The 26,602-nt window shown below is 40.0% G+C and overlaps 2 protein-coding genes and 1 long non-coding RNA gene across 3 annotated transcripts in view; 2 read left to right on the top strand and 1 right to left on the bottom strand.

Moving 5' to 3' along the window:
- Nucleotides 1–26,602, top strand: part of LOC116355019 (uncharacterized) — a 140,725-nt gene that overhangs the window by 76,942 nt on the left and 37,181 nt on the right. The gene's annotated exons all lie outside the window — the stretch shown is intronic.
- LOC109865080 (zinc finger protein ZIC 3-like) lies at nucleotides 57–5,025 on the bottom strand. The gene is made up of 3 exons (XM_020453210.2): nucleotides 3,742–5,025; nucleotides 2,671–2,834; nucleotides 57–2,305 (listed from the first exon to the last, which is right to left on the bottom strand). The coding sequence occupies exons 1-3, from the start codon at nucleotides 4,730–4,732 to the stop codon at nucleotides 2,123–2,125; spliced, it is 1,338 nt and encodes a 445-aa protein (XP_020308799.1). The 5' UTR covers nucleotides 4,733–5,025; the 3' UTR covers nucleotides 57–2,122.
- Nucleotides 13,977–18,733, top strand: LOC109865079 (zinc finger protein ZIC 4). The gene is made up of 2 exons (XM_020453209.2): nucleotides 13,977–15,155; nucleotides 17,434–18,733. The coding sequence occupies exons 1-2, from the start codon at nucleotides 14,195–14,197 to the stop codon at nucleotides 18,072–18,074; spliced, it is 1,602 nt and encodes a 533-aa protein (XP_020308798.1). The 5' UTR covers nucleotides 13,977–14,194; the 3' UTR covers nucleotides 18,075–18,733.

The following is a 26,602-nucleotide window of genomic DNA, read 5'->3' on the forward strand; positions in this document are numbered from 1 at the left end:
AATGTATATATGATCTTAGCAGAGAGTAATACAACAATGACAAAGAATGATAAATGTGGCAGTCTGTTACTTTTTTATTTATTTTATTTCAGTCAAAATGTATGTTCACATTTCTTCATAAATAGTTGGTAAAACAAACAAACCAACAAACAATAGCCTACTTTAAAAAGTATAAGGAACCTTTGCCTCTTTCCGCTAAATAACAAATAGGCTCTCTGTTGTGTCATCGTTTGCCTCGATTGTGGCACAGTGACACAGTTCATCAGTAAAACATTTTGCTTTTCAGGAATAACTTGGTGCGTGACCCATTTCTCCCAGAAAGTGTTACAACATCACATTCTAGCTGCGTTTATACATCAAAAAATTTGCTTTGACAGGACATGGGGCAAACGGGTTGTGGGAATAAGAAAAAAAGTTTGTCTTTTAAATTGATGTATAGAAAATAGTATATAAAACATATATTCCTTAAATTATTTAAATAAACGTATTTTATTTCACTGTCACTTACGAGGTACTGTTTTTACATTTTGTAGTGCTGGTGGTCTGAAATCGTTCTCATAAGCACAATATATTTTGTGGTATGCATAAGATTCAATTCTTGAAAATAGGTTACAATGCAATGCTGTAACTCTTTGTGCCACTGAACATATTTTCCCCAACCCACATATATCTATTAGTGTTCCCAGACTAAATTTTGTTCACACAAAAATGTTTTCTCGACAGCTTATTCACACAAAACAAGCAAATGTGTAATCAAACTTCTCTATATGCAACACCACAGTACTTATAACAAATAACACGCTTCGTTTCACAGAAGAATTACATTTAAAACAATGCAAGCTGACAGACAAAAACACTTTTATTTTGAAGATACTGTGTTGTGACAGTTCCATTGTTGCCGATGCACACATTTTAACAGAGGCCTACTTGCACAAAGACATTTTTGGAACTATAAAGGACTGCCATACTGGCTCATATGTTTGGGTATTTGACCCGAATTTGAAATACTTGGAATTCATGAATGAATCTGTAAATGCGACGGGTGCAATAGCTGATGGATCGTTCGAATGTGTACTGAAATTATGCTACAGTTGAGCTCTATTCTCTGATTCTATCGAAGTAAAATGTACAAAAAAAGTTAATTTGACTATAGGGATATGGACAGAACCGTTTTATATAGTTTGCCAACTCACTTGAAAACAATTCAGATTTATAGAATTGATGATTCACATGTCAATGGTCTCACAAGCTAAACAATAAGTGATGGAAAAATGGGCATCATATAGACAAATTCATCATATTTATATAGATGATATCTTGGATCCAAATAAGACACATATATTGCTTAAAAAAAGATACAATCGCAATATTGGCGCTTTAGAGTTGATCACTTTGTTCAATGTTAAGATGGTTATGACCCAAATCTGTACAGTCTTGTTAGAAAACATTTCCATAAATATCTTTAAGTTTCAGAACTTATACCCATAATTAAATTACAAATTGATAAATATGGCAGCATGGATATGTATTTACAACGTTATTAACAAAAGGCAACGTTATATTCAACGGTAACAATCGTAACCTAATACCACATTTCTCCACCTGAAAACGGACATTGACAACAGATTCGACCCCATCAAACAAGGAAATACATTCACGAGTATATATTTATTTATGATTTATTTTTTGTTCAAGTTCAAGACAAAGACTTTGGCACGTTTCTTAAGACTGTCTGAAGTTTTAACAATCAATTGAAAGGCGACTGTAGTATGTCACCATTATATAAAACACCGTGAAATATTATTCCTTTTTCTTTATTTTTAAATACAATTTTGAGAAAATACATAAAATGAAAAATAAAATAATCATTTGATATCTGTAAACTAAAAAAGGGAAAAAAACGTTTTATTTATTCTTAGAAAGTATTATTTCATTATTTATGATTTATTTGTTTTCTTCGAACTCGGAATAAAAGTCAAACCCCAATCCTGAGAAAGGACGAGGCCTGCTACTGCTGGCTTACTCTCATCTCCTCGTGTTGTTCCAATCCAATTTTGTGTACACCTTGGTGTGAGTTTTTAAGGTTTTAATCTTGGTCCACATTGAGAGCCTGGTTATGACTTCAAACATACCATTCATTAAAGTTGGGTGGCAGTCCATCGCTGTGCCCCGACGTGTTTTGCACGGCTGACGGTGGTGTTTTTGTTGGGTCTTCAGTGTTCGCTGATACCAGAACTGGTGGTGTGGACGACTCATATCCAGAACTTGCTGCTGGAGACGACTCAGAACCTTGAGACTCGTGTACCTGTAGTAATAATAATACAAGAGGAGTTGCTATGATATATTTGTATGTCTATAGGCCCTATAGCATGAAGAATTAACGTTGAATATGTTGCACACACTCAATACGAGTCAACTCAGCTTAAGTCAATACACCTTACCCTTTGATCTATCAAATTGCTAATGCATTGCTGCGCTATTTCCTTCTCCAATTTAGCCCACAAGTAGTAGCCTAATGTTTGGGAAATAAATATGCATTCTATTACATTCCAAACCAGTGAGATAGCAGAGAAAACGTGATACTGTTTGGGCGCTGATTCTTTGATTAGCCCTTGGTCAAGGGAGAGTATTGTGTTTGTGTGTTTAAGGTGAAATGAACACGTTAATTACCTTCATGTGTTTCCTGAGAGAGCTGGGGTGCGTGTAGGACTTGTCGCACACTTTGCAGATGTAAGGCTTATCCGAAGTGTGCACGTGCATGTGCTTTTTCCTGTCACTGCTGTTGGCGAAGCGTCTGTCGCAGCCGTCGAATTCACACTTGAACGGCTTCTCACCTGCAAGATGGAATAAGCGCAATTCATTAACCCCTGTAACACAGTGGATTGATAAGCCTACCCTCCCGACATAGGCCTGCCTATGCAAGATATAATAGGGATGCTGGCTTGATTCACCATCGATGAAGTCTGCCCTGTGAATAACAATAGTGCTCTGTGAATAGCAACAGCGAGCATGATATGTTCAATACAGGCCTACATTTGTTAGGCTACACATCAACGGCAACAAATATGGACCAGTGAATGCTATTATAGGCATGTTTGATGTAGTATATAGACTTTGATATTACTGTTGTGTGCTTCGCCGTAGTGTGTTTAAATAGGCTACAGTGTTAAAAACCCACTGCTGCACTGATTTGAATAGGATGGAGTAGCACATAGGCTAGCCTAGTAAACAAGGACTAGCGGACCAGACTCACAAAACCACACTGAGGGGTGTCTGTCTAAATGTGGGCCTAGTTAAGCTAATTCGCTCACACTTTAGTTTGGGGGAAGTATGTGTCTGTCTCTCCCTTAATACACACAATGTAACTTGATCAACACCTCGATAGCGTGCAAGAATAGCATCTCCAATCGAGAAATATGTCCACACAATACAACTTCAACATATGCACGTTTGATATTGAGATGTGAATTAGGTTATCCCGAGCGTTCAACAAATGCAATTTTCAGTGCGTATAATCCTATTTGATTTCCGTTCCAACATATTTCTTATCCCATCCTAAAATACAAACCAAATTGCGGCCTTCACTCGTTCTTGGATTACTCTATAAAATGCAACAATCTCTCAACAATATTTGCCTCGGTCTATGCTTTTCCCCATGCACAATGAAAACAACAGACCTATGGATAGGCATCTTTAAACGTGTGGCTGTTGTTTGTCAGCAAACTTGACGAAAGTAATTACCTGTGTGTGTTCGTTTGTGAATTTTCAAATTTTCCGACCTGGCGAAAATTTTCCCACAGCCAGGGAATGGACAGGGGAATGGTTTCTCTCCAGTGTGCACTCGAATGTGGTTCACAAGTTTGTACTTGGCCTTAAATGATTTCCCCTCTCTCGGGCAATCCTCCCAGAAGCAAATGTGGTTACTTTGCTCGGGGCCGCCAACGTGTTCCATGGAGACATGCGTCACCATCTCGTGCATTGTGCTGAAAGTCCTTTCGCAAGTCTTTTTGGGTCGGTTCATCTGGTTCTCATCTATCCATTTACAGGACATTTCTTGCTTTATGGGTTGCCTCATGTATCTAAAGAAGGCCCCAGGACCGTGGTGTGTCGGCACATTCATCCCCATATTCATCCCCATTGGATGGTTGTAGTTGTGGAGCTGAGCGCCGTAGGGGTCCGTCCGAGGGCTGGCGACCGGACGGTACGGATCGGGTCTTCCAAAAATGTCCCCGCGTAAACCAAGATGCATTTGACTGTTGACTACATGTCCGCTTGGGGAAGTGTGGCTCACGCCCTGGTCGTGGAGCCCTGAAAACAACAGATGTCCAGGGTTATCAGAGATTCCAGGAGGTCCATGCAGGCTCCCAGCAGAAGCGGCAAAGATCCCATGCTGGGCACTCGATGCAGCAGACTCTCCAACGCCACGGTTTCTGAATAGAAAGTCCCGGGTTGAATTGAACGGTCCCCCGCCGTACGAACCCACCTGTCCGCTGTGATGGTGTCCCAGGGCAGCAGCATATCCACTGGCTTGCGGGGTAAAAGCTGAAGTCTGGCTGGAGGTTATATCGTGAGCCACTGGGCTGAGTTTGAAAGCTGCGGAGTGGGATGAATCAGCGAAGGGATTGAGCCCCAACCCGGGGTCTCTGTTCCCTATCTCATGGTGCCGCGGTGTTCCGAACCCCCCCACTCCTAGCGATGGGAACTGCGGACCGCTGTCAAGGAGCATAGTCATTGGGCTCAAACGAACTTAGAAAACGAAATAAAAGAAAAAATGAACTGAAACCCCAGGTTAGTGGAGCTCGCTCTAACCGCGGATAACGGGAACCCGATTTCAGTGCGTTGAACGTAGAATAAGATTTGTTTGACTGTAAAAACACCAAAACAACGAAAAAACAATCCTTCGCTTACAGAGCGAGGAGAAAAACTCCCGTAACTGGGATCCGTGAGAAAGAGGATCAAACTTCCCCCCCTTTCCAGACGAATGATGTCCTTGGACTGATAAAGTCAATCACTCACTCCCTGCACATAAATGAACTCGGGAGGCAGTGCTACGACGCCCAATGAGAACCCAGCTACCCATTTGGCACGTGACGCCAAAGAAGAGAGTTAATTGGCTAGATGTCTGTTGATTGGCACGGTTTGCTATTGAAAATGGCAGTTCGTCTCAATGGTTTAATTTGATTGGTTAGTGCAGGCATTATTTTTCAGGTAAGGCATCGGAGCACTGTCGCTTCAATACCATGAACCTTATTTATTTTCCGTCTTATAACGCAGAAACTGTTGCAGAAGTTGGATTAACACCATTATAAACTGTAAATATTAAACCAGAGGCCAATAGTCATTGCAAATGTTTGTTGTAGATATGCCCGTAGGCTATGAAATGAAACAAAGTTACTGAAAATGGGTTCTCGCAACATTAGGAAAAGGTATACCATTATCCAAACTTTAGATAATGACCAAGGCCTTTCTTTTTTATTAATGTCGAAGAATTCAGGCGTACCACGAGCATGCTGTTTTACCAACAAACACAATTCAGCTTCTATGCAAAAACATAACACTTTAATTGGTGCATTTTGGTGGGGACATCATTTTGTAAACGTTTGGTTATAGCCTGCCTACATTGTCTGAATAGTTTATTTTTAAATACATGTGTAACACGACATATTTAATGTTTACTAATGTTAATCTATCTATCTATCTTTTTATCTGAGCATTTAGTCTCTTATTAACTGAGAACATGAATGTAGTTGGCAGAGATCCGAAATGTGGCTTTCTTGAAGCCGCTTGAGAAAGGAGGGGGTCGTTTTTTTGCCAAGCTCTATTGGGTGTAAGACGCAGGAATAAAAGACAGAAAGAAAGATGGCAGTAATTGTAATATCCTGAGATTTTTTGCTTATCCAAAAATTCTTGCCATTGAGCGAGTTTCACAGGGTTGCCGCTGACTCGCTGCAGGACACATAAAATCTGATCAAGTTCAGAGACGCGTTGAGTGCTTCAAGCGGCGCTTTATAACTCCAATCCTTTCACATCCCTTTCCCCTCAATCTGTCCCAGGAAGGAGCTCACATTCTTTATTTTAGACATCTGAAAAAAGAAAAAGAGAAAAATCTTCAAATCAGTCCTTCAGTCTGCTTTCGCCCTCCTCCCCGCAATCATTCCCACAACATATTCCTCTTCGAGAAAAAGTATTTTAAATTGCAAGGTGAGTTTTCTTATTTATGTAATATTTAAATGGTTAAGGTTACTTTTTTAAAAGGAAAGCAACCGCGGAGTAATTGTACGGATGCTGTGGGGGTGTGTGAATCTGTGCTTTCGTTGAAAGTCAGCTCGGGACACTTGTTTATGATATTCAGAACTTTTGTTGTTTTTTTGTGGTAACTTTTTTAAGATACATGTTCATCATTTACTCCTATCAGTCATCTTGTTTCATCAAAGTTAAACGTGTGTGCTTCTTCTAGAACAGATAGATCTCAGCTGCGTTCCTAAACTCAACAACAACATTTTTTTTGCGGAAAATGGCATGATTCCCTCTCTATCGTGCGCGCGCGCGCGCCCTCCCTCTCTCCCTCCCTCCTCACACACTCTCTCTCTCTCTCTCTCTCTCTCTCTCTCTCTCTCTCTCTCTCTCTCTCTCTCTCTCTCTCTCTCTCTCTCTCTCTCACTCACTCACTCACTCACTCACTCACTCACTCACTCACTCACTCACTCACTCACACACACACACACACACACGCGCATACACGCATACACGCATACACACAAACCCTCTTCTACTTTCTCATCACTCTCTCTCTCTCTCTCTCTCTCTCTCTCTCACACACACACACACACACACACATTTCTCATCACTCTCTCTCTCTCTCTCTCTCTCTCTCTCTCTCTCTCTCACACACACACACACACACACACACACACTGAGAGAGAGGGAGCACATGAGTTAACTGTGAATAGCCTTGAAGCTTTAGAACATGAGATTTATGGAGACCTTTCTGAACTTTCACAAGTGACAGGCAGTTAAGTTTTCTTAACTTTTCCTCTTCGATATTTTATTGACTTGTTGAAACGAAAGGACTCTGTAAGGTTATTATATGTGGTATGTTCACAGTGAGGGTGTTACTATAAAATGATTAACGATGAGAAGCACGTGCACACTTGTCTCTGCAACGGAACACACAATTCAATTCTATTAGCAACCAACTTTTCTGCAGTATCAGGAGTCTTGGAGTTCAGACTATGGCAAGATAGGTTCACCGACCTTTGGCCTCCTACGGCCTCGTGTGTTGTTACAGGTTACTGTCTTCACCAAATAATCAAAAGCAACTGTTGCTCGCCGAGGAGAGCCAAACACATAATGTGATGTAAAAAAAACACCTACAGGTACGCCTACACTAGAATGTTCTTGGATTTCAGACGAGTACATTGATTCAGATGCGAGCATTATCTACACCTTTCCACAGCACCACATCAAACGCTAGTTTATTTATATTACATTCACTTATTAGAAAATACTGTCGCCTAGTTGAGTGTCCAACAACACCTTCCATGACCTATCTGGTTGTAACAAAAAATACAATCACTTCCGACGCTCCTTTTAGAATGATCAAAGCGTAGGCCTCTCAGATGTCACCAAGATTATACAATATAATGAATTGTTTTGGTATACAAAAATATTTCGAGAATTGTTGAATAGGACTGCAAAGGTAACCTACCACTTTTACAAATTAAATTAGGAGGAGAATTTTTAAGAATAACTAAAGTTGTTTCTGTTGCAATTATAACGGAGTAGGTCCTGATACTGAAAACTAGGCCTGTGTCTTTTGCCCTCGATATATTGTTTCTCAACACTGTCGGTCTGTATTGTCAGTATAGGCCTAACATTTTGATTTGGATGAACGTATAACATCTTATTTTTTTGCTGACAAAATGTATTCTCGTCTCCTCGTTTGCATTGATGGTGCAGCCAAACACTCATTTTTAAAATTTAGAAACTGTCATGAATGGAGTTATTTTGCTTTCGTTTGATTGCTTGAGTACAAACTGATATGCTATCTCTTCATGATTCTACCTACCCTCGATACTTTTTCAACAATCAACCACAGACAGTGGAATGTCCCAATCTGAATTGTAAATAACTTATGCCTATTTATTGCTTGCTATGCCTTACTTAATTGTTATATTTTCCAAGGTAATTCATGTAGTTTTAGCGAGGAAATCATTTTTGGTAGATGGTTTCAAGCTCATCATTTTTCTCCTGAGCATGCGCATGAGCTTATCAGAAACACTATTCTGGTAGTCTAATATTTATAAAGACTATTGTTTAGCTATACAAATCGCTCTCTTGAGTTGATAATAACACCATTGCCTTGATAATGAACAATTAATTAGTCTTGCGATTCAAAGTTCCTGCAGAAAATATACCTATATTATAAAATTTACCTGGACTCATATGTAATTTATATTGATGTTTACGACACAAAATCAATGAAAACTATACTGGACATGGTAAACAAATGATTTGATAGCTCACATTTGAAATATTTTACAAACTATTCAAGTTCCAGGTTAATGTAGATGTCTTTGTGCAATGCCTGTACATTAATAGCATGGCTGGGCCTCTCTCAGAGGTGTAGCGGTGCCTGAGCTGAAGCCGCGCGTGCAGTAGCCCACGACAAGTTTATTGAGGAAACTTTCCTGCTCAACAGTTAACCCAATAGTCACCAAACAAAAATATTCTATTTCATTCACCATCAATGTTAACAAATTCAATCCTAATCGAATATATACATATATATATGTGTTTGTGTGTGTACATTTGTAAAACTACTGAATCTCTTGCTGAATTGAATCCCAGGATATAGATGATTTATTGCGTGATCGACAGTAATTCAGTTAGTCTTTTATTCTCTACATGAAGAAGTTCGAATGAAATGGGTAAATGCTGTTTAATACACTAGTAAATTAATGGGCTACTGCTATGTTGTGTTGATGTATTGTTTTTTTGTAATGGATTGCAATATTTGTAGGATTATAGATGCACTCATGTTTCAACCAATCTTGTTTTAGGTATGCATGTGGGTATGATTATGAAAACATAAGTAGCTGTTGCAAGTTTTGATACAAGGTGTTATTGGAAAATATTGTCTAAAATATACTTTGTGAATAGATTTGTGCTCAGCTTCTGGGAAAGGCTTATCTTTTCACCTCTAAAATCAGCAGAGCGAAAAAACCAAGAGAGAGGGTCATATTTCACTTGTCAAAATTGAACTGATCCCTACATCTTTTCTTAGAACAGATTGGACAATACACAATGCCTATATCCCATGGGACTATAACAAATGGGTATACATGTTCATGTGCTCATATACATATTTAAAACACCTTAACCTAAGGTCCATTTTGGGATTCTGTCTGTAGTTTATGGTTAGAAAGAAATTAGAAGCTCTTAGAAACTTTGTGGCTTTTGTATGCTTTGTGTAAGTTATTTACCGTCCCATCTGGGACACATTATATCACCTGACCACTGTTTGTCCATGTTAAAGACACAAGTACCCCTTCTGCTACTCAGAGGCAGCCAAGGTCATAAAGGTCATGTACGATACGGAGGAGGAATACAGTACAAATCTGCCGGATCTCTCCCTGCATTAGCCATTATGTGGGATGGAGTGGCTCTATTGTTTCCTGCAATTTTTGGGGGACTAGTTTTGAAGTTACACAGATGCACCCTTTGCTCAAAGATTCACCTATTTGTATTAATCAGTCATCATCTTTCAGGGTTCGTAACCCGTCCACTGCTAATGACATGTTCTACTCAGCTGTTAATATTGGAAAGGCACGTTTCAAACATGATAGTTCAAGAAGTAACTGTACAATCTTTGGTGTTCGTGGTCAGTTCATGGGTTGGAACAAGTGAGTCTACTGCAAGTTGAAGATATACACCATTGACTCTCTGTTGGCTTTTTAATTACATCTCTGATGTGGTTTATCAATATGACTAATTGACTCCTCGCTGTGATGTATTGGAACATCTGTCTGCAAATGGCCTCACCCCAAACCTCTTAATTCATCTAAATTTCATAAAGTCATGACAAGAGTGCAGTGCCAGTGAATAGTCTCATCCATTATCACATTATACACACACACACACACACACACACACACACACACACACACACACACACACACACACACACACACACACACACACACAGAGATTAACACACACAGATTAACACACATTAATACACTCACACAGGCACAAACACACGAATACACAAAGAGACACACACAGACATGCACAGACACATGCATACGGATACACACGCAGATACACACACACACACAGATAAACACAGGGTTACACACACATGCAGATACACGGATACACTCTACCATTTATCAGAGAGTCAAAATGGTCTAAATCACCAAAAATGATGACCTATGAACTGATATAGCATAGTTGTTTGTCACTTATTTGGGTATGATTCCTGTTAATTTACCATATAGGACGAGGTAATAACAGGTCATGAACAATGCCGTGCAATTTACTGTGTGCTGAACAGAGGGCCCTTTCTAACATGGGCAATGGGTGCCATTTTAAACTGCATTCGATCATCGCAGACACATTGACAAAGCTAAATATAGCTAAGTCTAGGTAAAATCCATTAGGTTATTGCACTGATATTCAACTACTGTCATAATATTGTCCTCATAATATATACTTCTAGATGAACAACCATTTACAGCATTTTTGTGATCTTTGAAGCCTGAGTGCATTTTGATTCTGCTCTGGCTATAGGCTACAACTCAGGCCTCATAAACCACTGTTTACATCAGGTTCTGCTATTCTATGGCTGTGTGTCTTGAATGTGAAGTGTGACACTTGATTGTGATCGTGTGTATCATTTCATGTAGGCCTGTTAGCCTGACATGTATCATTCTACAATGAATGCAATCAATATTAGTGTGACACTACTTGTTTGTGTTGATTAGTCACAACTTAGCTGTAAACTGTATGTCTTGAGTTAGCAGTCAAAGCTATTACACATGCATACTGTACAGTTTTGCGTTTCTGGGTACTATATAACTAATCATTTTCAAGAAAAACTACTAACATCCTACGGCTATCAACATTCCGACTGCCCCATAACAAGTGCACATGATCTGTAGGCTACCACTGTACTACATTTAATCACACTAATAAATATTGTACTGTGCAGTATGTTTCAGTTCATTGATGACAAAGGCATTCATGTGGATTGTGCATGTGTATAGTGTATTAGGGAAACATGAATATCCTGCTTTAAGCAAGTCTGCAGAATTGTCTACTTCATAAGCTGGAATGACTCACTTCATTTTGACAGTAGCCTATATCACTTCTCTGCAATGTTTTATTTATTTATTTTAGTGTCTATACTCATTTGCTTCTATTTTTATACATAAATGTTCTTCTTCTTCTTCACAAAACACCAGACATAAACCGCCAAGCACCACCAGTGTTATTTTGGCTTTAAATAGGCTTGCTACATATTTGGATTGATACGTTTACGTGAAATGTTCAAGCACACAATGTAAAGATGTCTGGTTGTTTATGCGTATGTTGCATGTAGCTATTATTATAAGGAAGTCAGCCGATATGCAATGTCCATATTCAATAAATAGACATCGGATCTGAGAGATTGTGGGCCTCAACGAAAGGTGACGCAGAGACAGGTGGCAATGGGGCGTAATTGATCATAAAAGTTAGTTTTTACCAGATTTGTTGATCTACTTTTTGTTTTTACAATTTATTTCGGGAACGAAGACATACCCTAAAACCTCGAAATCCCGTTGTAGACTATTTCATAGGCTACGTATTACTATGCTAGTGACTAAAACGGGAGGTTTTTCTACATTTTTGTTCGGAAATGCGCCAGGTTAAAGGCCGACTAACATGAGCATGCATTACAATAATTACCGAGTTTGACCAATGGTGTTTGTCTATGTTACGGCACTTTATGTCAAGTGGGCCTCTCACTCCTTTTGTCTGGGCCTAGTCCCTTGAGTGTGACGTCAGAACAACAATGTTGAAACTGGACTTTGAAAGTTAGAGGACAATACAGTCTTGAGAAATAATAGTTGACTAATTAAATCTACATTCAATGTGCACCTCTGCATCAAAACTAATCACAAAACGGCTTAAAGGAAAATAGAGGCCTACTATAAACAAACGAAGACGCATGGACTATTAATTTGGGAACATTGGTTTATTGGCCTGTATAATTTACAACTTAAACCCACTAAATACAACTCTAATCCTTTGGCAGGATAAATTACTGTTTGAAATGTGTTTGCCAGACAGATGAGTTGTTGCAGCATCGCTGCTTAGCCTGTGTTGTATCGCTGCAGCCTTTGGAGAGATACTTTTCACAATAGTCATATTCTTTACTGTTCTTTTTTAAATATATTTTTTACAAGTGACAGATTGGACTTGTTTTGAACACCTACAAATACACCTACAAAGCCTACATGCATAAGACATGACAGAGTGCATACCCTTAAGACGTTAGGATAGCCTATATGAATTGCTATGTCAGCAGTTACAGTTTAACTTAGTTGTGTGTCTAGATATGAAGAAGGTTGACTTTGCTAAACATGCTCGTTAAAACAGGTGCTGCAGCACGACGTGAGAAAATCCAATCGGTGTGTAAGAGTTGTCAGCGATATTGAGAAGTAGACTGGCAATAATGGAAGAAAATGAGCGGTTTATGGAAAGCCATTGGAAAGTCAATGTATGCCTATTCGAATATCAATAAATACATTTGACGTTTCTTCTCTCCAAAATAGTAAACAGTAAAAATCCGTATGCATATTGTCTGTTTGTTTTGATAGTGTTGTTGCCCTTTTGCATTGAGGATACAAGCTTGTACCCCACCATTCATGTACCCATGTTTGAAAGTTGCTTAATTATTTTGTTTAGTTAAATATAGTTGTTGTTGTACGCCAAATGTATTGATATGTGATTGATTTTGGTATTTTTAGGGTATAGGGCTTACCCTCCTCTGTTTTTGTCTGCAGCCTTACCCCACTTGGCCAGGACTTTGAAAAACGGAAACGTAAAGGCACAGTGCAGTCAAAAACGTGATCTGTCTGTGTTTTATATATATTTCCACACTATGAGTTTGGAATAATACTGTGAAATTGTGAAAATTATGATAAAGCCTTTTTAGTGTAAGAGATGTCTGAAAAGACCGCCTGAAATTTCAGGCTGTTTTGGTGGGAGTTTTAGCCTGTCTGGTGACATCACCAGGTGGTAAATTAGTTAATAGACCAATAACAAAGAGAGTTCCAAACCTCTCTGCCAATAACAGCTAGTTTTATCCTTCCCACTAAGACCACTCCCAGACAGTCCTAGCAACATTTTTGCTTTAGAAATTGCTCTATGCTAAGATGCTATTTTTGTAAAACATTTTACCATTTTATATTAAAACAAACACAGTAAGGTACTTAATTGTTACCCAGAAATGATTTGATTTTGAAATAAAAACGGGTGCATTGGACCTTTAACTTAGAATCTATCTAATCTATTCCTTCCAATGAAATAAACATGGAATTAAATTAAAAGTTCTGACATTTGATGCTTTAACATTGCATCTCAATATCGTAATTGTGTAGTCTATTAGACTTCCACACAAAAAATGTCCTGCATTTGAAGAGATTTATGACATTTACGTTAGACTTTTACAAATAGGCGGTTGTAATGTGGCGCCGAGAGTCAAAGACACCAATATTTGGCAGTGTAGCCTATACCGCGGCACATTTCAAAGCATTTTCTATGAGATATTTGAAAACGGAGTCGTGCAGTGAACGCCTGCGTGTCCCTTTTAAAACAAACCCAGCGCCTGTCAATCATACCACATTCCAACCAATCCCAAAGCGCCATTTTTTTAAAGCAGATTTGCCTGCTGTGCTTTTATATTGCACCATGGCCTGTTTCGAAGCATTTTTACTACCACGGTTATTGCCACAAATCAAGAGGGCAAAGTGAACGGCATGGGAGTCACACCAACTTTAACGAACTTGAGTCTGGTTCTTGCTCCTGCGAAGTTCATGGCCAAGAATTTCACATACAGATGATAAACAGCAAAGAAAATGGAAACAATATTTCTAGGTAAATCTTGAGCACAGAATTGGTTGATTTTGCAAACTCACAACAAAACATGACAACTCTGTCGAGGTTTAGTGGCTGCCTTCTTTCTTGCGTCAACCCCGGGGAGAGCAATACTGAACCCAGCGTGGTGCTGCCACCTTTGGCAGGGGAGCACATAGGGCACCCCACTGGCAGTTCCTTAAAGCTCTGCCCCTCGCACAATTTGCGAGACTATCCCGAGACGAGGTACAGTGCATATGTTGACCATTCGGTTCCCCATTTTGCAGACTCTGGATACCCCAGCCACCGGTTAGAGCACAGCCCTAGGGGCATCATCATTGGAGCCAATCGTTCTGGAACCGGAATGCCACCCGTCACTGATCAACTGGCATCAAGAAGTAACCAACATGGCGGGATTGGAAGGTACCGTGACCTGCCTAGCTATAGAGATAGCAGAAGCCACGCTTTTTTCACCGCTTATCACGAGCAGGCCCATGGCTCCTCCGACGCGACTCGAGACCTCTCTGGTCAAGTGATGTTGGGTCTACCTGGGGACCTCCTCACCCGGACGCACCCTTACGGCCAGAGCATCAGCGGCCCCAGGGGAAACAGCCAACAACTTGTCTCTCAGTTCCTGGGTCTCTACAAACCGCTGAACATGGCAATTCAACGTGGAGTGGGTGACGCTTTCCTGAGGTGCTCCAAACAGAACCTGAAGCATGAGCTTGTGTGTAAGTGGAGTGACAGCCAAGAGGGGGCTGGGAAGCAGCCCTGCGCCAGAACTTTCGGGACTATGTATGAACTTGTCACCCATGTGACAGTGGAACATGTCGGAGGACCAGAGCACTCTCAATACGTGTGTCACTGGGAGAACTGTCCGAGGGACAGAAAGCCTTTCAAAGCGAAATACAAGTTGGTGAATCACGTCAGAGTCCACACAGGGGAAAAGCCCTTTCCCTGCCCTTTCCACGGCTGTGAAAAAGTTTTTGCAAGATCAGAGAACCTCAAGATTCACAAGAGGACACACACAGGTATGTAACTATTAGTGTCAATAATAATAATAATAATAATATTAATATTAATAGTAATAGGCTAACATAAAAGTTAGAAAAATACACAAAAAACAATAATTTAACTTGCCAAAACCTTCTATCTTTTTGGGGGACTAAATTTACCCTCTGAGAAAATGTTGATAACCTAATTTAAACCATATTCGAAATGTTTGTATTTTATCAAATTATATTATTATATAAATAGTTAGATTGTGAGAGTTAGATTGTGTAATAAAACTCAAATTTATCTCCGTAAGTATAATGGCATTATAATAGCATTTTATAGTGCACAAACATATTAGAAAAAACTAGCTAAAACAATTATTTGAACAAACTTTTGACTGTTTTGAATGACAGTATAGGTCACTGTCTGCCATGCAAGATTTTGTATGATTTAAATGTACATAACCTATTATGATGATGATGATTATTATTATTATATTTTTGTCTGTGGATGTCATTATTTATGTTTTTGGTGGTGCTGTTGTTCTGGGTGTAGTTTCTGTAATATTGTGATGACTTTATAGCCAGCCTGTCGTGATTGTTGTTGGGGGGGGGGGGGGGGGGGGGGGGTGGGGGTGGGGGGGGGGCATGAGCTAGTGCTAATAGCGGGACAGAAGACCTGTAGTACTACAGATACAAACTAGTAGTGTTCAGGCCCAGTTATGTGGGTGCTTCTCCCACTCATTCACTTAAATAAATAAATAAATAAATAAATGAATGAATACCGGGACACCGGAGAGTTGTGACGTAGCTTTTACGCTTCGCACAGTTGCAGCCCAGTAGGGACGACTCCTCTCTGCGCGGGCGCAGGAACAACGCTGGAAGCGCTGTAGTAGAAAAACACAACATGCCAAGTAGGTTATGAGGTATAGACAACACAGTGCCTTTGTAGTCTGATCACTGCTAAGTTTCACAGAGATCAACAGGATTTAAATGTTAAAGTGCAGTTGACATTTAGCTAGTCGATAATTGAACACTGTTTATGTTGATCTTTTTTAAATATTTTTTTAATTAAAGAGTCAAATGCTTCCCTAAAGATAAATGTAATTTGGACTTAAATAAATTAAGAATTATGTCGTTGGTGGCCAGAGTTGTCTAAATCAACAATGAGAAAAATCATCAGTGGCAAACTTTTATGGTAAGAACCCTTAAATATTATACATGCCAAAAGCCACGTTTTAGCAAACATTGATGTTAAAATGTACGTGCCAAAATGTATTTCGAATGAATGATTATTATGGTGTCCATTTAATTGAATGGTACATGCAGAAGCATGTATGGAAACAGTAACATATCACATTTCTAATAAATGTTCGTCTAGAAATAGTCAAACATATTTTATTAGAAAATCAATTATGGTTTGGTGGTACTTTTTGAGATGATAAAACCCATGCTGTTTCAACATATTTTGCCATATAGGCTTAATCGAAATTTGAAGACTGGGCCTATACATACTCATTTCTCTGTAGCAATATGACTTGTGATCTTCTGCCTTTTTAACTGGATATAAGACAGAATTGTTCAAACATAGTTTTAGCACATTAATAGGACTTGGGGAGATAGATGATGGGCCTATTTACTGCGGCCTTGGTCTCACTGTTGGGATGAATAATTTACGATATGAATAGAGTTTCACGGGTAGTGTAAACTTCTATGGGAATTATATCTTCCACTTGTTGCCATGTTGATTATCTTCATGATTATCATCATATCTCGACAGGTTAACTTTTCGACAGAAGTGTCAATTTAGATTTGTTTTTTGTTGGGGGGGGGGGGGGGGGGGTAGATCTTATAATATAACCCACGGTTACCATTGAATGTTCATTACACTTTGTGCAATTCTACACGTTATTCGGGGTTTAGGCCTACAGTCGAAGTTAGTTTAAGGTTAATATTAGACCCAAGGTTATGTAAGACAACACATTTGTGTTCAAACACGAAATGTAGTTAATGTAGGTATTCACGTGAATGGTTATTGCACATTGGCATTGCACAGGAAAAAAATGCACCCAAAACTAAAATCGACAGGACTTCAAATATGAACATTTTAGGAAAGTTTTGGAATTAGGCCTATAGCCTACACACCACTTGCTCATAAACATAAAATGTTGATTATTTCGATCGTCACTGTCTTGTTTATGTGCAAATGTATAACAATATAATGTAAGTTTAGATGAGTTTACAAACCCAGAGGTTGACAACACATTAGGCACCATATCGTAACAAGCGGTCATTTCTCTCTCTGCACGTTTAGGTGAAAAACCTTTTAAGTGTGAGTTCGAGGGCTGCAATCGGAGGTTTGCTAACAGCAGCGACAGAAAGAAGCATTCTCACGTGCACTCCAGTGATAAACCCTACATGTGCAAGGTCAGAGGGTGTGAGAAGTGTTACACCCACCCAAGTTCCCTCCGGAAGCACATGAAGCTCCACTGCAAGGACTACAGCGAGAAACGCAGCGATGGGCGCGAAGGGGACGGGGAGCACCTTGCAGAGGCCAGGTCACCCGAAGTAACGGATCAAGGCGAAACGGCCTCGTCCACCATCGTGACGCGCGCTCAACCCCTCACCTCCTCCCAACAGTCTCTATCCCCCGAGATTCGAAATGAGTCAAGTCTGAGGACACGTTTCCATCACACATTCGACAACAGTTTGGACTACTCCTCACATAGGTCAGATGGCCTCTTGGATCCATTGTTGATCCAGAGGAGCGGTTATAGACCTGAGCCCACCCAATACCCATGCAACCAAGCAGGCCACAGTTTCGCCCAGAGCTCCAGGACATTTAACACTGCCTCTCCCTTTCAGAAAAGTATTGTCAATGGGTGGTATACGTGCCACAGTGGCGTGGACTCTTTCTCACCAAAGCAGTGTAATAACGACATATCATCCATTTGAGTCAGTCATGTCGCCTGAGTGACGTTGGCCTACAAAACGTGGGCCTATTTTTGTTATGACATCTGCTATTCTTGGATTATATATTATTGATTGTATTTTGTTGATGTTGTAGGCTATAAAGACATGTGCCATGTTGAAGTCATTATGTGTCGTAGTTTTGAAAACGTGCTAATATATATATATACAGCGTTGCAGAATGCGTGACGGCAAGCTTTAACTGTTCCGTGACGCACAAACTCTACGTGAGTCTATGTGTGGTGGGCCTTGAGTTGTGTCACGTGTAAGAAACGTGCCTGTTTTAACACATGTGTAGGCTACAGTGACGTGTGTCCACCCTCCTGTTGGAGAATTAGAATAGGACATCATAAATACAAATGCTGCCTATCATTTGAATGATGCTTGCTATAGGATGAAGAAACTAAATGGATTTAACGGGATTGTCTATGTGTAAATGGCCTATATGTGAATATAGTAGCAAAAGTGTTATAAAAGGAATTATACATGTATTATTGCTTGGAAGGCTAAACCAGAATATGTAAAGGACAGGGTATTCATGGAATGTTACTGTATTGTATTGTGGGAATGTATAGAAAAGTGCATTACCCATGTCGTGTTCAATGTAAGGCAGAACTTGGAAATAAAATCTGAATTAAAACCTATTATTTCTCGTCAAGTTCAATTTTGAGGCCAAATAACAAGTGGACCAATTTATGCGTTCCTATGATTTGTAATTCAAATGTAATGTAATTCAAACACACATTGACTATAAGATCTACTACACACATTTGTTAAATATAATGTTAAACATCAGATGAAAGGACGGTGTATTAGGCCAATACAGCTTTCAGCTGTTTTGCTTTCTTCCAAGAAGGATGAGTGGAGAAGCCTACAGTATGATCCCCTCTCCCCCTGCACCCCCTTCCTCCTCAGAATACACTTGCATTCTTTGTTTCTGTGTGGATATTTTATGCATTTTTGTGTAAAATACGTTTTTTTCGGGATCAGTTGAGAACACAATCCACGGCCTCCTTGATAAGAATTAAAATGTTTAATTAAAATTATACTGTACATACTGTAACATTAATTATGCATTCAATATTTCATTAAAGTGTCTCTATTCCCTTTGATCAGGCCGTGTGTGATTAAACCCAATGCATTCTCAAAGAAAATGTGCTAGTGCCACAGTGACGCAGACTCAACGCCCTTTGTTTATTTGTGCTAGATATCCGTGCATTCACTTTCAGGTTTCTTGGAATTGAATTGGCGTTTTATGAAATTCATTGCGTTATGTACAGGCCTACGTTGAATTCTGAGAATCTTGGTTCGACTAAAATAGCCAACCATGAGCTGCACAATGTGTTATACACATGCCCATACTGTAAATGAATTTGTAAAATCTTATTAGGAGTGCACACTTATGAAGACATTAATCAAAATTCAAACCAAATGCTTGAGCTCTTGACAGTTGACAGGTTTTATTTGATAAGCAGCAACTGACGTCAAATACGTGCGTATTTGCTACAGTCATAGCTTTGCCTCTAGTAAAGTTTGTCTGGCCCCTTTTTCAAGTCCATTTATCACACTATAGTTTTCCTAAAATGTCCATCGAGCTCTCCATCTCTGCATGAGCACCATGCAAAAGCACAACACACATTTTCAAGGTTGTAGGCCTACAGGTGAATGTTATCCATTCTTTGTGATGAACTACATTTGACTATTAATTCCTCATATTTTCTAATCATTTGACCTCAAAATAAAAATGGGATCTGTTTTTTTCGACACTCTTAAATATAGTTTGATGTCTTTACAGTGTGGGTGATTCTCTGGGGTTGGGTCTGGTAAACATCTTATATTGGCAATCTGTGTCAAACTCTGAAATGTGAGATTATTAGACCAGTTTGCTCATGTTTTGAAATATAATCTATATTTATTTGATTTGTGTAGCAAAACTAAAGGCCCCGCCCGGACTCTGTTTATTAAGAAGACCTTTGGAACCATAGGTGAAATTCAATCAAAAGTGTACTGCAGAGGAATAGCATTATTCCTGTACAGGGAAAATACATGGTGTTGATAACAATTACTGTTTACTATATGCAGTTGACTTGTAAAGCAAAGTTTATTGTACTTTATCTTTCTGCCCTATGGTTTTGACCCCTGTATGCAATTTATACCCAGTTGTAAGTGCACAGATCTGCACCATTATTTCTCTGTGGGAGTTTGCTATGCAGTTTTGGCTGAATTCCAGTCTTGGAGATAGCCATTCAGATGTTTAATCTGACACATATCGCAGTGTACTTGCATTGGTTTTAAATCAGTTTGTGAACAATTCATTCATTGATGTTTAGAGCGAGCCAGCCCTAGATATCCCTGATATAGATTGTTCTATTATTTGTTTCAAGTGTTGTTATAATATACCAATTTGTTATCTTTTTGTATAACCATGTGCGTGTGTGGCTATGGCTGCGTTTAGACAGGCAGCCCAATTCGGATCTTTCGCCCAATTATTAGCAAAAGAGCTGATCTGATTGGTCCAAATACCAATTAGTGGAAAAATGTTAGATTTGGCTGCCTGTCTAACCATCGTATGTTATTCCAGTATTAATAAGTCATCCATTCATCTGATAATGTTACAGTAACACAAACAGATCCTAGTACAGATATGACATTAACACAGACATATCCTGTAAGATATGTCAGTAACACAGACAGAACTAAATACAGATATTACAGTAACACAAACATAACCTATCAGATATCACAGTAACACAGACATATCCTAGTACAGATATTACAGTAACACAGACACATCCTAGTACAGATATTACAGTTACACATAAAGATATTACAGTAACACAGACATATCCTAGTACAGATATTACAGTTACACATAAAGATATTACAGTAACACAGACATATCCTAGTACAGATATTACAGTAACACAGACACATCCTAGTACAGATATTACAGTTACACATAAAGATATTACAGTAACACAGACATATCCTAGTACAGATATTACAGTAACACAGACACATCCTAGTACAGATATTACAGTTACACATAAAGATATTACAGTAACACAGACATATCCTAGTACAGATATTACAGTAACACAGACATATCCTAGTACAGATATTACAGTAACACAGACATATCCTAGTACAGATATTACAGTTACACATAAAGATATTACAGTAACACAGACACATCCTACTAGTACAGCACAATGTCCTACTGCCGTCCATCCCATACATCGCCTGTCTGTCTGCTGTGTCTGAACACAGTGCCACTAATGATCCGTAGTATATTACTGTTAAAACTACCCATTTCATCCCGAGATAGTTATTACTATAATATAACTCATTCATAGTTTACATACCCAATTCCCACTGTCAAAGATGGAGCCTCCGGCGCAAATCATTTCAGTCTACTTAAAAGGGATAGGTTCTGGAAAAGCAGTGACCACAGAGTTCAGCACAGGTAACTAGGCCGCATATTTGTGGCAGGCTGAAAACGATGCACGCAATAAGTGTCCATGTCCACTTGTCTGACTGGAGGAAAGGGTTCGGTGTACAGTAGCCATACCACCTGATGGTGATCACACTCACAATGATGACCTCATTACTGCTTCATTCACAACATAATCTAATCATACTACCTAACGATCTAGCTTTTGTGCGGATGGATGTCTTTTACTGTTATGTGCAGTGAAAGACACGTGCAGGCAGTTTATAATTAAAGGAGACCATTTTGGTGTACCACACTATGCGCTTTTCTTATATTCAAAAGATAAGAAAGTCTGCCATTCCATACTTTTTCGTCACACACTGTTCAGTTTCTTGGAATACTCTCTTCTATGTATAAGGAAGGGGGAAGCAACGATTTAGATTAGTCGTCAACGCGGATATGTTCGAGTGTGGCTAGTCGGGACAGTGTCTGACGATTTTGGGAAGATAGAACTGTGCTACATGATTGTTTTCTGAATCATTTTCGGTCTCCCATTCATATTATCCTCTACCTCTGATGTGCAAATCTGGACTACAATATGATTGTGTTACTCTGAAAGTTTGATAGACCAGAAGTGTTTTCATTATTGTCACAGCGGATATCTTCATCAATTTCTCTAAAAGTAATGTTTCTCTGATGAAAGTGAACTAATATGGTGGCACATACTTTTTCCCAAAATAAAACTAAAACAAGTTCATTGTTGATTTTCTTCCTCCCACAATGCTCCTGTAACGATGATGTCATGGCCTACAGCGATGTCATGGTAACAGCTCAGACCGACTGACTGTCTGCTTTATGTTCTTAGTTACAGGATATTGAGGCCCATCACCTGCAGCCTCTTGATATCAATGGACATGGCTGCACAAGCTGTGTGTCCTATTATGTATTTGGCCGAGTTCTCCACCATCTAAACCATTCTTTCCTTGCCTGCTTTCACTCCAGCACCCATCGCCGACAACGCCAGCTCAGCGCACACAGTCTATTTCCTCACGAGGTGGCACTTTTCAGGATGCTGCAAAAGGTGATAAGCGTGTTAGGGCTTTCATGTAAACTGAAGTATGCTGTATTAGTGTATGTCATACACGATATTCATGAGGACGTCTCTTTAGACAAGGCAGGATGTTTTGATGGTGTATTTTGCGAACCCCACTGAGTTAGACCGCAGTTGGTTTTTTGCCCTCCCTGTCAGCCCAGGGAAATAAATAATGAGCATGTCAGAGACTCAAGCCATCTGTCTGAGAAGTCATCCACCAATCTCACCACAAGGATCCCCTTACTAATAAGCTGGCTAGTTTGAATTGCTTAACTTGAGACTGTTTGCTTTTCGAGAGAGTAGACATTTGATTGGGGATGCTATGATGTTTTTTTATGTTGCCCTCTTTCAGAAAACTCGTAAAAAAAAGTACTGTAATAGTCAACGTGAGATGATAAAATTGTCAGAGCCTCAGATTGGAGAGGAGTAGAAGGCTCTCAACCAACGTGAGATGAGGTGCAATCCCCTAAATAATATGAGCATTAGAATGGACCGAGAGTCGCGTCTTATTCCTTCCAGAACCTCATAAGATCTGTTAAATCTGGTTCCCTGGGTTAAATGCGGAAGACACATTTTGGTTGAATGCATTCAGTGATGCAACTGACTAGGTTTCCCCTTTCATTTCCCCTTCCTTTCATTTAGATTAACTTTAACAGCTGGTGTGTGTCATGCTTGCTTCATGAGTCAGCAGCCACTTGGCAAAGACGCCAGAACAACGTCGAGTTTGATTGATGTTTGATTGAGTTGTCAACAAACGTGAATACAATTCATAAATCAAAACCTTAAACCATATTGTTTAAGACCTGGGTTAAATTTATCCGAAAACTAGGTACGTTGATAACTTTATTTGATCAATTGAATCAAAAAAGTTGCATCGATGCAACATGATAAGATTGATATGTTATTGGTGAAATAATAAGGAAACGATGTTACCCAGAGAGCACCGGTCGTAACTAAACACTTTATTTTTCTATTTCTTCATGTTATTAAGGTTGTCCTACCAGGCAAAAGAATTGGTCAACTTAATATTATTCCTGCATTATTTCAACATAAGTATCAACATGATTGAATTTTCAGAAAGTCATCAACGTGCATAGTAATGGTAATTTATCCAAGATTTTGACCAGAAATCAACAACATGATTTGGAAGCTCAATTCACCTTTATTGGCTATGCAATCAAATATCAATCAAAATCGAATGTTTGTCTGGTTGGATACTGCCAATATTAATTCTGGGATTAGGGTCTGTCTGAGACGTGTTGCAGGTTACTAAGGTTATTTGATATTTCCTCCTCCATCAAAATGATCCTATCCAAACCTCAACTATTATCCTTGTGAAGGTTATGTATTCTCCATTATGTCACGACTATGATTTCTTCCTCCGAAGATGGTACATCTGCTCTCAGAAAACATTTTTGGGGGAAGACAGTAATTCCATTGTGCACATAATTGCCCAAGAAATCGTCTGTTTGCTTGGGGAAATCAATTTCTCAATTTGATCTGTTATGCAAGCGCAGTGATGGTGTACATAGGAAGGCCAGAGCGGAACACCCTGAAATTAGATTTTCTTTTCCCTAATAGCCACAATTCTTCGGTGCAGAAAGCCTTTACAGATCCCGCTCTATATTATTTTTCCTGACAAAGCAATGGCAATATTCCATAACCACTCAGCCCTACCACACCCCTGCCCCTCCCCCTCCCCCTGCTAATCACTGGTACTGCATGATGGGACCCTATATTCCCAGTTTGCTGTTTATTGTCCGCCATCTTTATTTTGCTTCTCTGCCTAGCAACAAGAGTCAGCCGCCCCTTTTTTTTGGCTGTACACGTAACATTCAAACTCACGTGATTATGTCTGTTTCACCTTGGAGTCCGTCAGAATCACCGTCGCACATAGCCTATCTGCTGTGCCGGTCTCTGTTATGGCATACAGGGTCAGATTCCCACCAATGTGTCAGAGGGTGAGACGCGTTTTCACACCAGGTCTTTGGGCGAGATGCTTGATAGCCGACCGCCATGTAAGACATCTTGTGTAACCTGCAAGCGCTGCGTGGCACCCGTATAAGCTCACTGCTATGGTATAGCCACCTCGCAAGGCCGGCCAGTGTGGGGCTGCGTCAGCATGGCGAGAGGGGTAAGGCCGACCAAGTGTGATTTTAATTGGATCCCTGGCTTTTTCCATCTTCCCCAGGTCAAGCCAGTAGTGTTGTGGCTCCCTGACTCTGTTTCTTTTCATTCATCCCTGCCCACCACCCCCTTCTTTTTCCACGCCCCCTTTCATTCCTCTCTCTCTCATCTGTCTCTCTCTCTGCTCTTGGCTATCCTAACACTCCATGACTTCTTCACACTGGCCCCCTAATCTCTGCATACTCGCCAGTGTGGCCCTGTGGTAGCTATAGTGCCCTCCACCATATTCACCCACCATATATGAAGCTCCACTTATCTATGCCCCCATTCGTGTTTACATCTGGTCCTTGGCTCTCGCCACGTGAAACTGCAACCTTTTACATGGTAAACTGGAAGCAGCTGCGCCTCTTGTCTTCTTTCTTTCAGTGTCGTGTTCATCTCATTTTCATTTTCTCTCGAAACGGAGCACGTGGGGTTCAGAAGGGCTTGGCACAGACGCAACTCTGTTGCTAACATGAGAGTGTGTAATGAGAGTGATGGTGACGACGAACTCAACATTGATTATAAAGGTTAGGTTGTACAGTATGTAATCAGGCTATCAGAGATATCAAGCACAGGTGTCAGAGGAGGATGTCACTCATGGAGAGTATCATTGAGTCGTGGGACACACAAGGTAATCTGTTTACGGTCCTCTGTGCCTGTTGACAACTTGACATTAACAAGCGTTCAAAAGAACTGCGCCATCAGTGGCAGGACTCTTATGTAAGACAATGCAATGATTACAACTGAGCATATAAAAGCTTAATTTTTCATATTTCTTGCTTTTTACGGACAGCGAAATGGCGAATCAGAAATCAGAAATCCCCATGAGCTCTGATCTGGTGACTTGGTCAGACTGATCCCTTGGATTTCTCTCTCATCTTCATCTGCAGTGCAGTTTTCTGGTGTCAGTGGTGGTGCCAGACCCCTGTGTAGCTCAGCTGGTACCAGGCTTATTAAAACAGCCCTCTATTCACACTTCGCAATTGGGGCTCCGCTTTCAACTTAAGCCCAAGCCCCCCAACATACAGAGCTCACAGACTTTTTTTGTCACAGACTTTCCCAAATAAGGCTATCAACATATGCATCTGGGAAGAGAGAAAGATCGCGCCCATCTTTGTATCTGATGCATTTTTGTCTTGTGATGCATTCCAATTTACCCCTCCGAATGGCTCTCACAAATATGTTTTCTCCCCTCTGTTTTCATTCATTATCCATGCCTTACATAAGAGATATTTCTGATAGTTTTCTGATGAGCCAGTCTTTGGGCAGCCATGAAGATTTTAAAGGTCTTTATCCAGCCAATCAGCTCAGGAGTTTTCCCATGCAGCTGACAATGGTTATCTCATGGCAGGATGCAACAGCAAGTCAACGGGAGACCCTCTGAGAGGAGGCTCACTGTATTGGTTGGGGGGTCCCATGTGTTCCGAAGGAGAGCCAATGAATCCTTTGTGTTCATCTTTCAAAATCCACGTCTCTAAGGTTTTCTTTGGCGCTGTTTGAAGATGGGGCAACTTCTAGCAAGCCCAAGACCCACGAGGGGCAATTCCATCCTTTCAGGGGGATGACCATAGCTTTTGCCCCTTGCCTATGATCTCCCATCCAGATCCTTGTTATCAGAGATCAACTAGGACGATTGACTTAATGTCCTCCACTTGTTGGCAAGGGCAATTGGCAGCTTTCATGTATGTGAAAGCCAGATGAATATGCTTAAAACAGCACATTGGAGCAGAAATCTTAGCCCATTTCTGTGTCTGTGCACGTCACCATGGCTGGTTATTAGCTTAGACATTATTTTTTATTTTTTACATTACACTGAAT

Source organism: Oncorhynchus kisutch, linkage group LG19 (genome assembly GCF_002021735.2).
Source record: "Oncorhynchus kisutch isolate 150728-3 linkage group LG19, Okis_V2, whole genome shotgun sequence".
Lineage (NCBI taxonomy): Eukaryota > Metazoa > Chordata > Actinopteri > Salmoniformes > Salmonidae > Oncorhynchus > Oncorhynchus kisutch.

What these genes read in the sequence shown, in the direction of transcription:
- LOC109865080 (XM_020453210.2), bottom strand. Translation starts at nt 4,732, where the DNA reads ATGACTATGCTCCTTGACAGCGGTCCGCAGTTCCCATCGCTAGGAGTG. An exon ending in TCACAAACGAACACACACAG is followed by an intron (nt 2,835 to 3,741) that starts GTAATTACTTTC and finishes TCCATCTTGCAG; the next exon opens with GTGAGAAGCCGTTCAAGTGT. An exon ending in CTCTCAGGAAACACATGAAG is followed by an intron (nt 2,306 to 2,670) that starts GTAATTAACGTG and finishes TTATTACTACAG; the next exon opens with GTACACGAGTCTCAAGGTTC.
- LOC109865079 (XM_020453209.2), top strand. Translation starts at nt 14,195, where the DNA reads ATGACAACTCTGTCGAGGTTTAGTGGCTGCCTTCTTTCTTGCGTCAAC. An exon ending in TCACAAGAGGACACACACAG is followed by an intron (nt 15,156 to 17,433) that starts GTATGTAACTAT and finishes CTGCACGTTTAG; the next exon opens with GTGAAAAACCTTTTAAGTGT.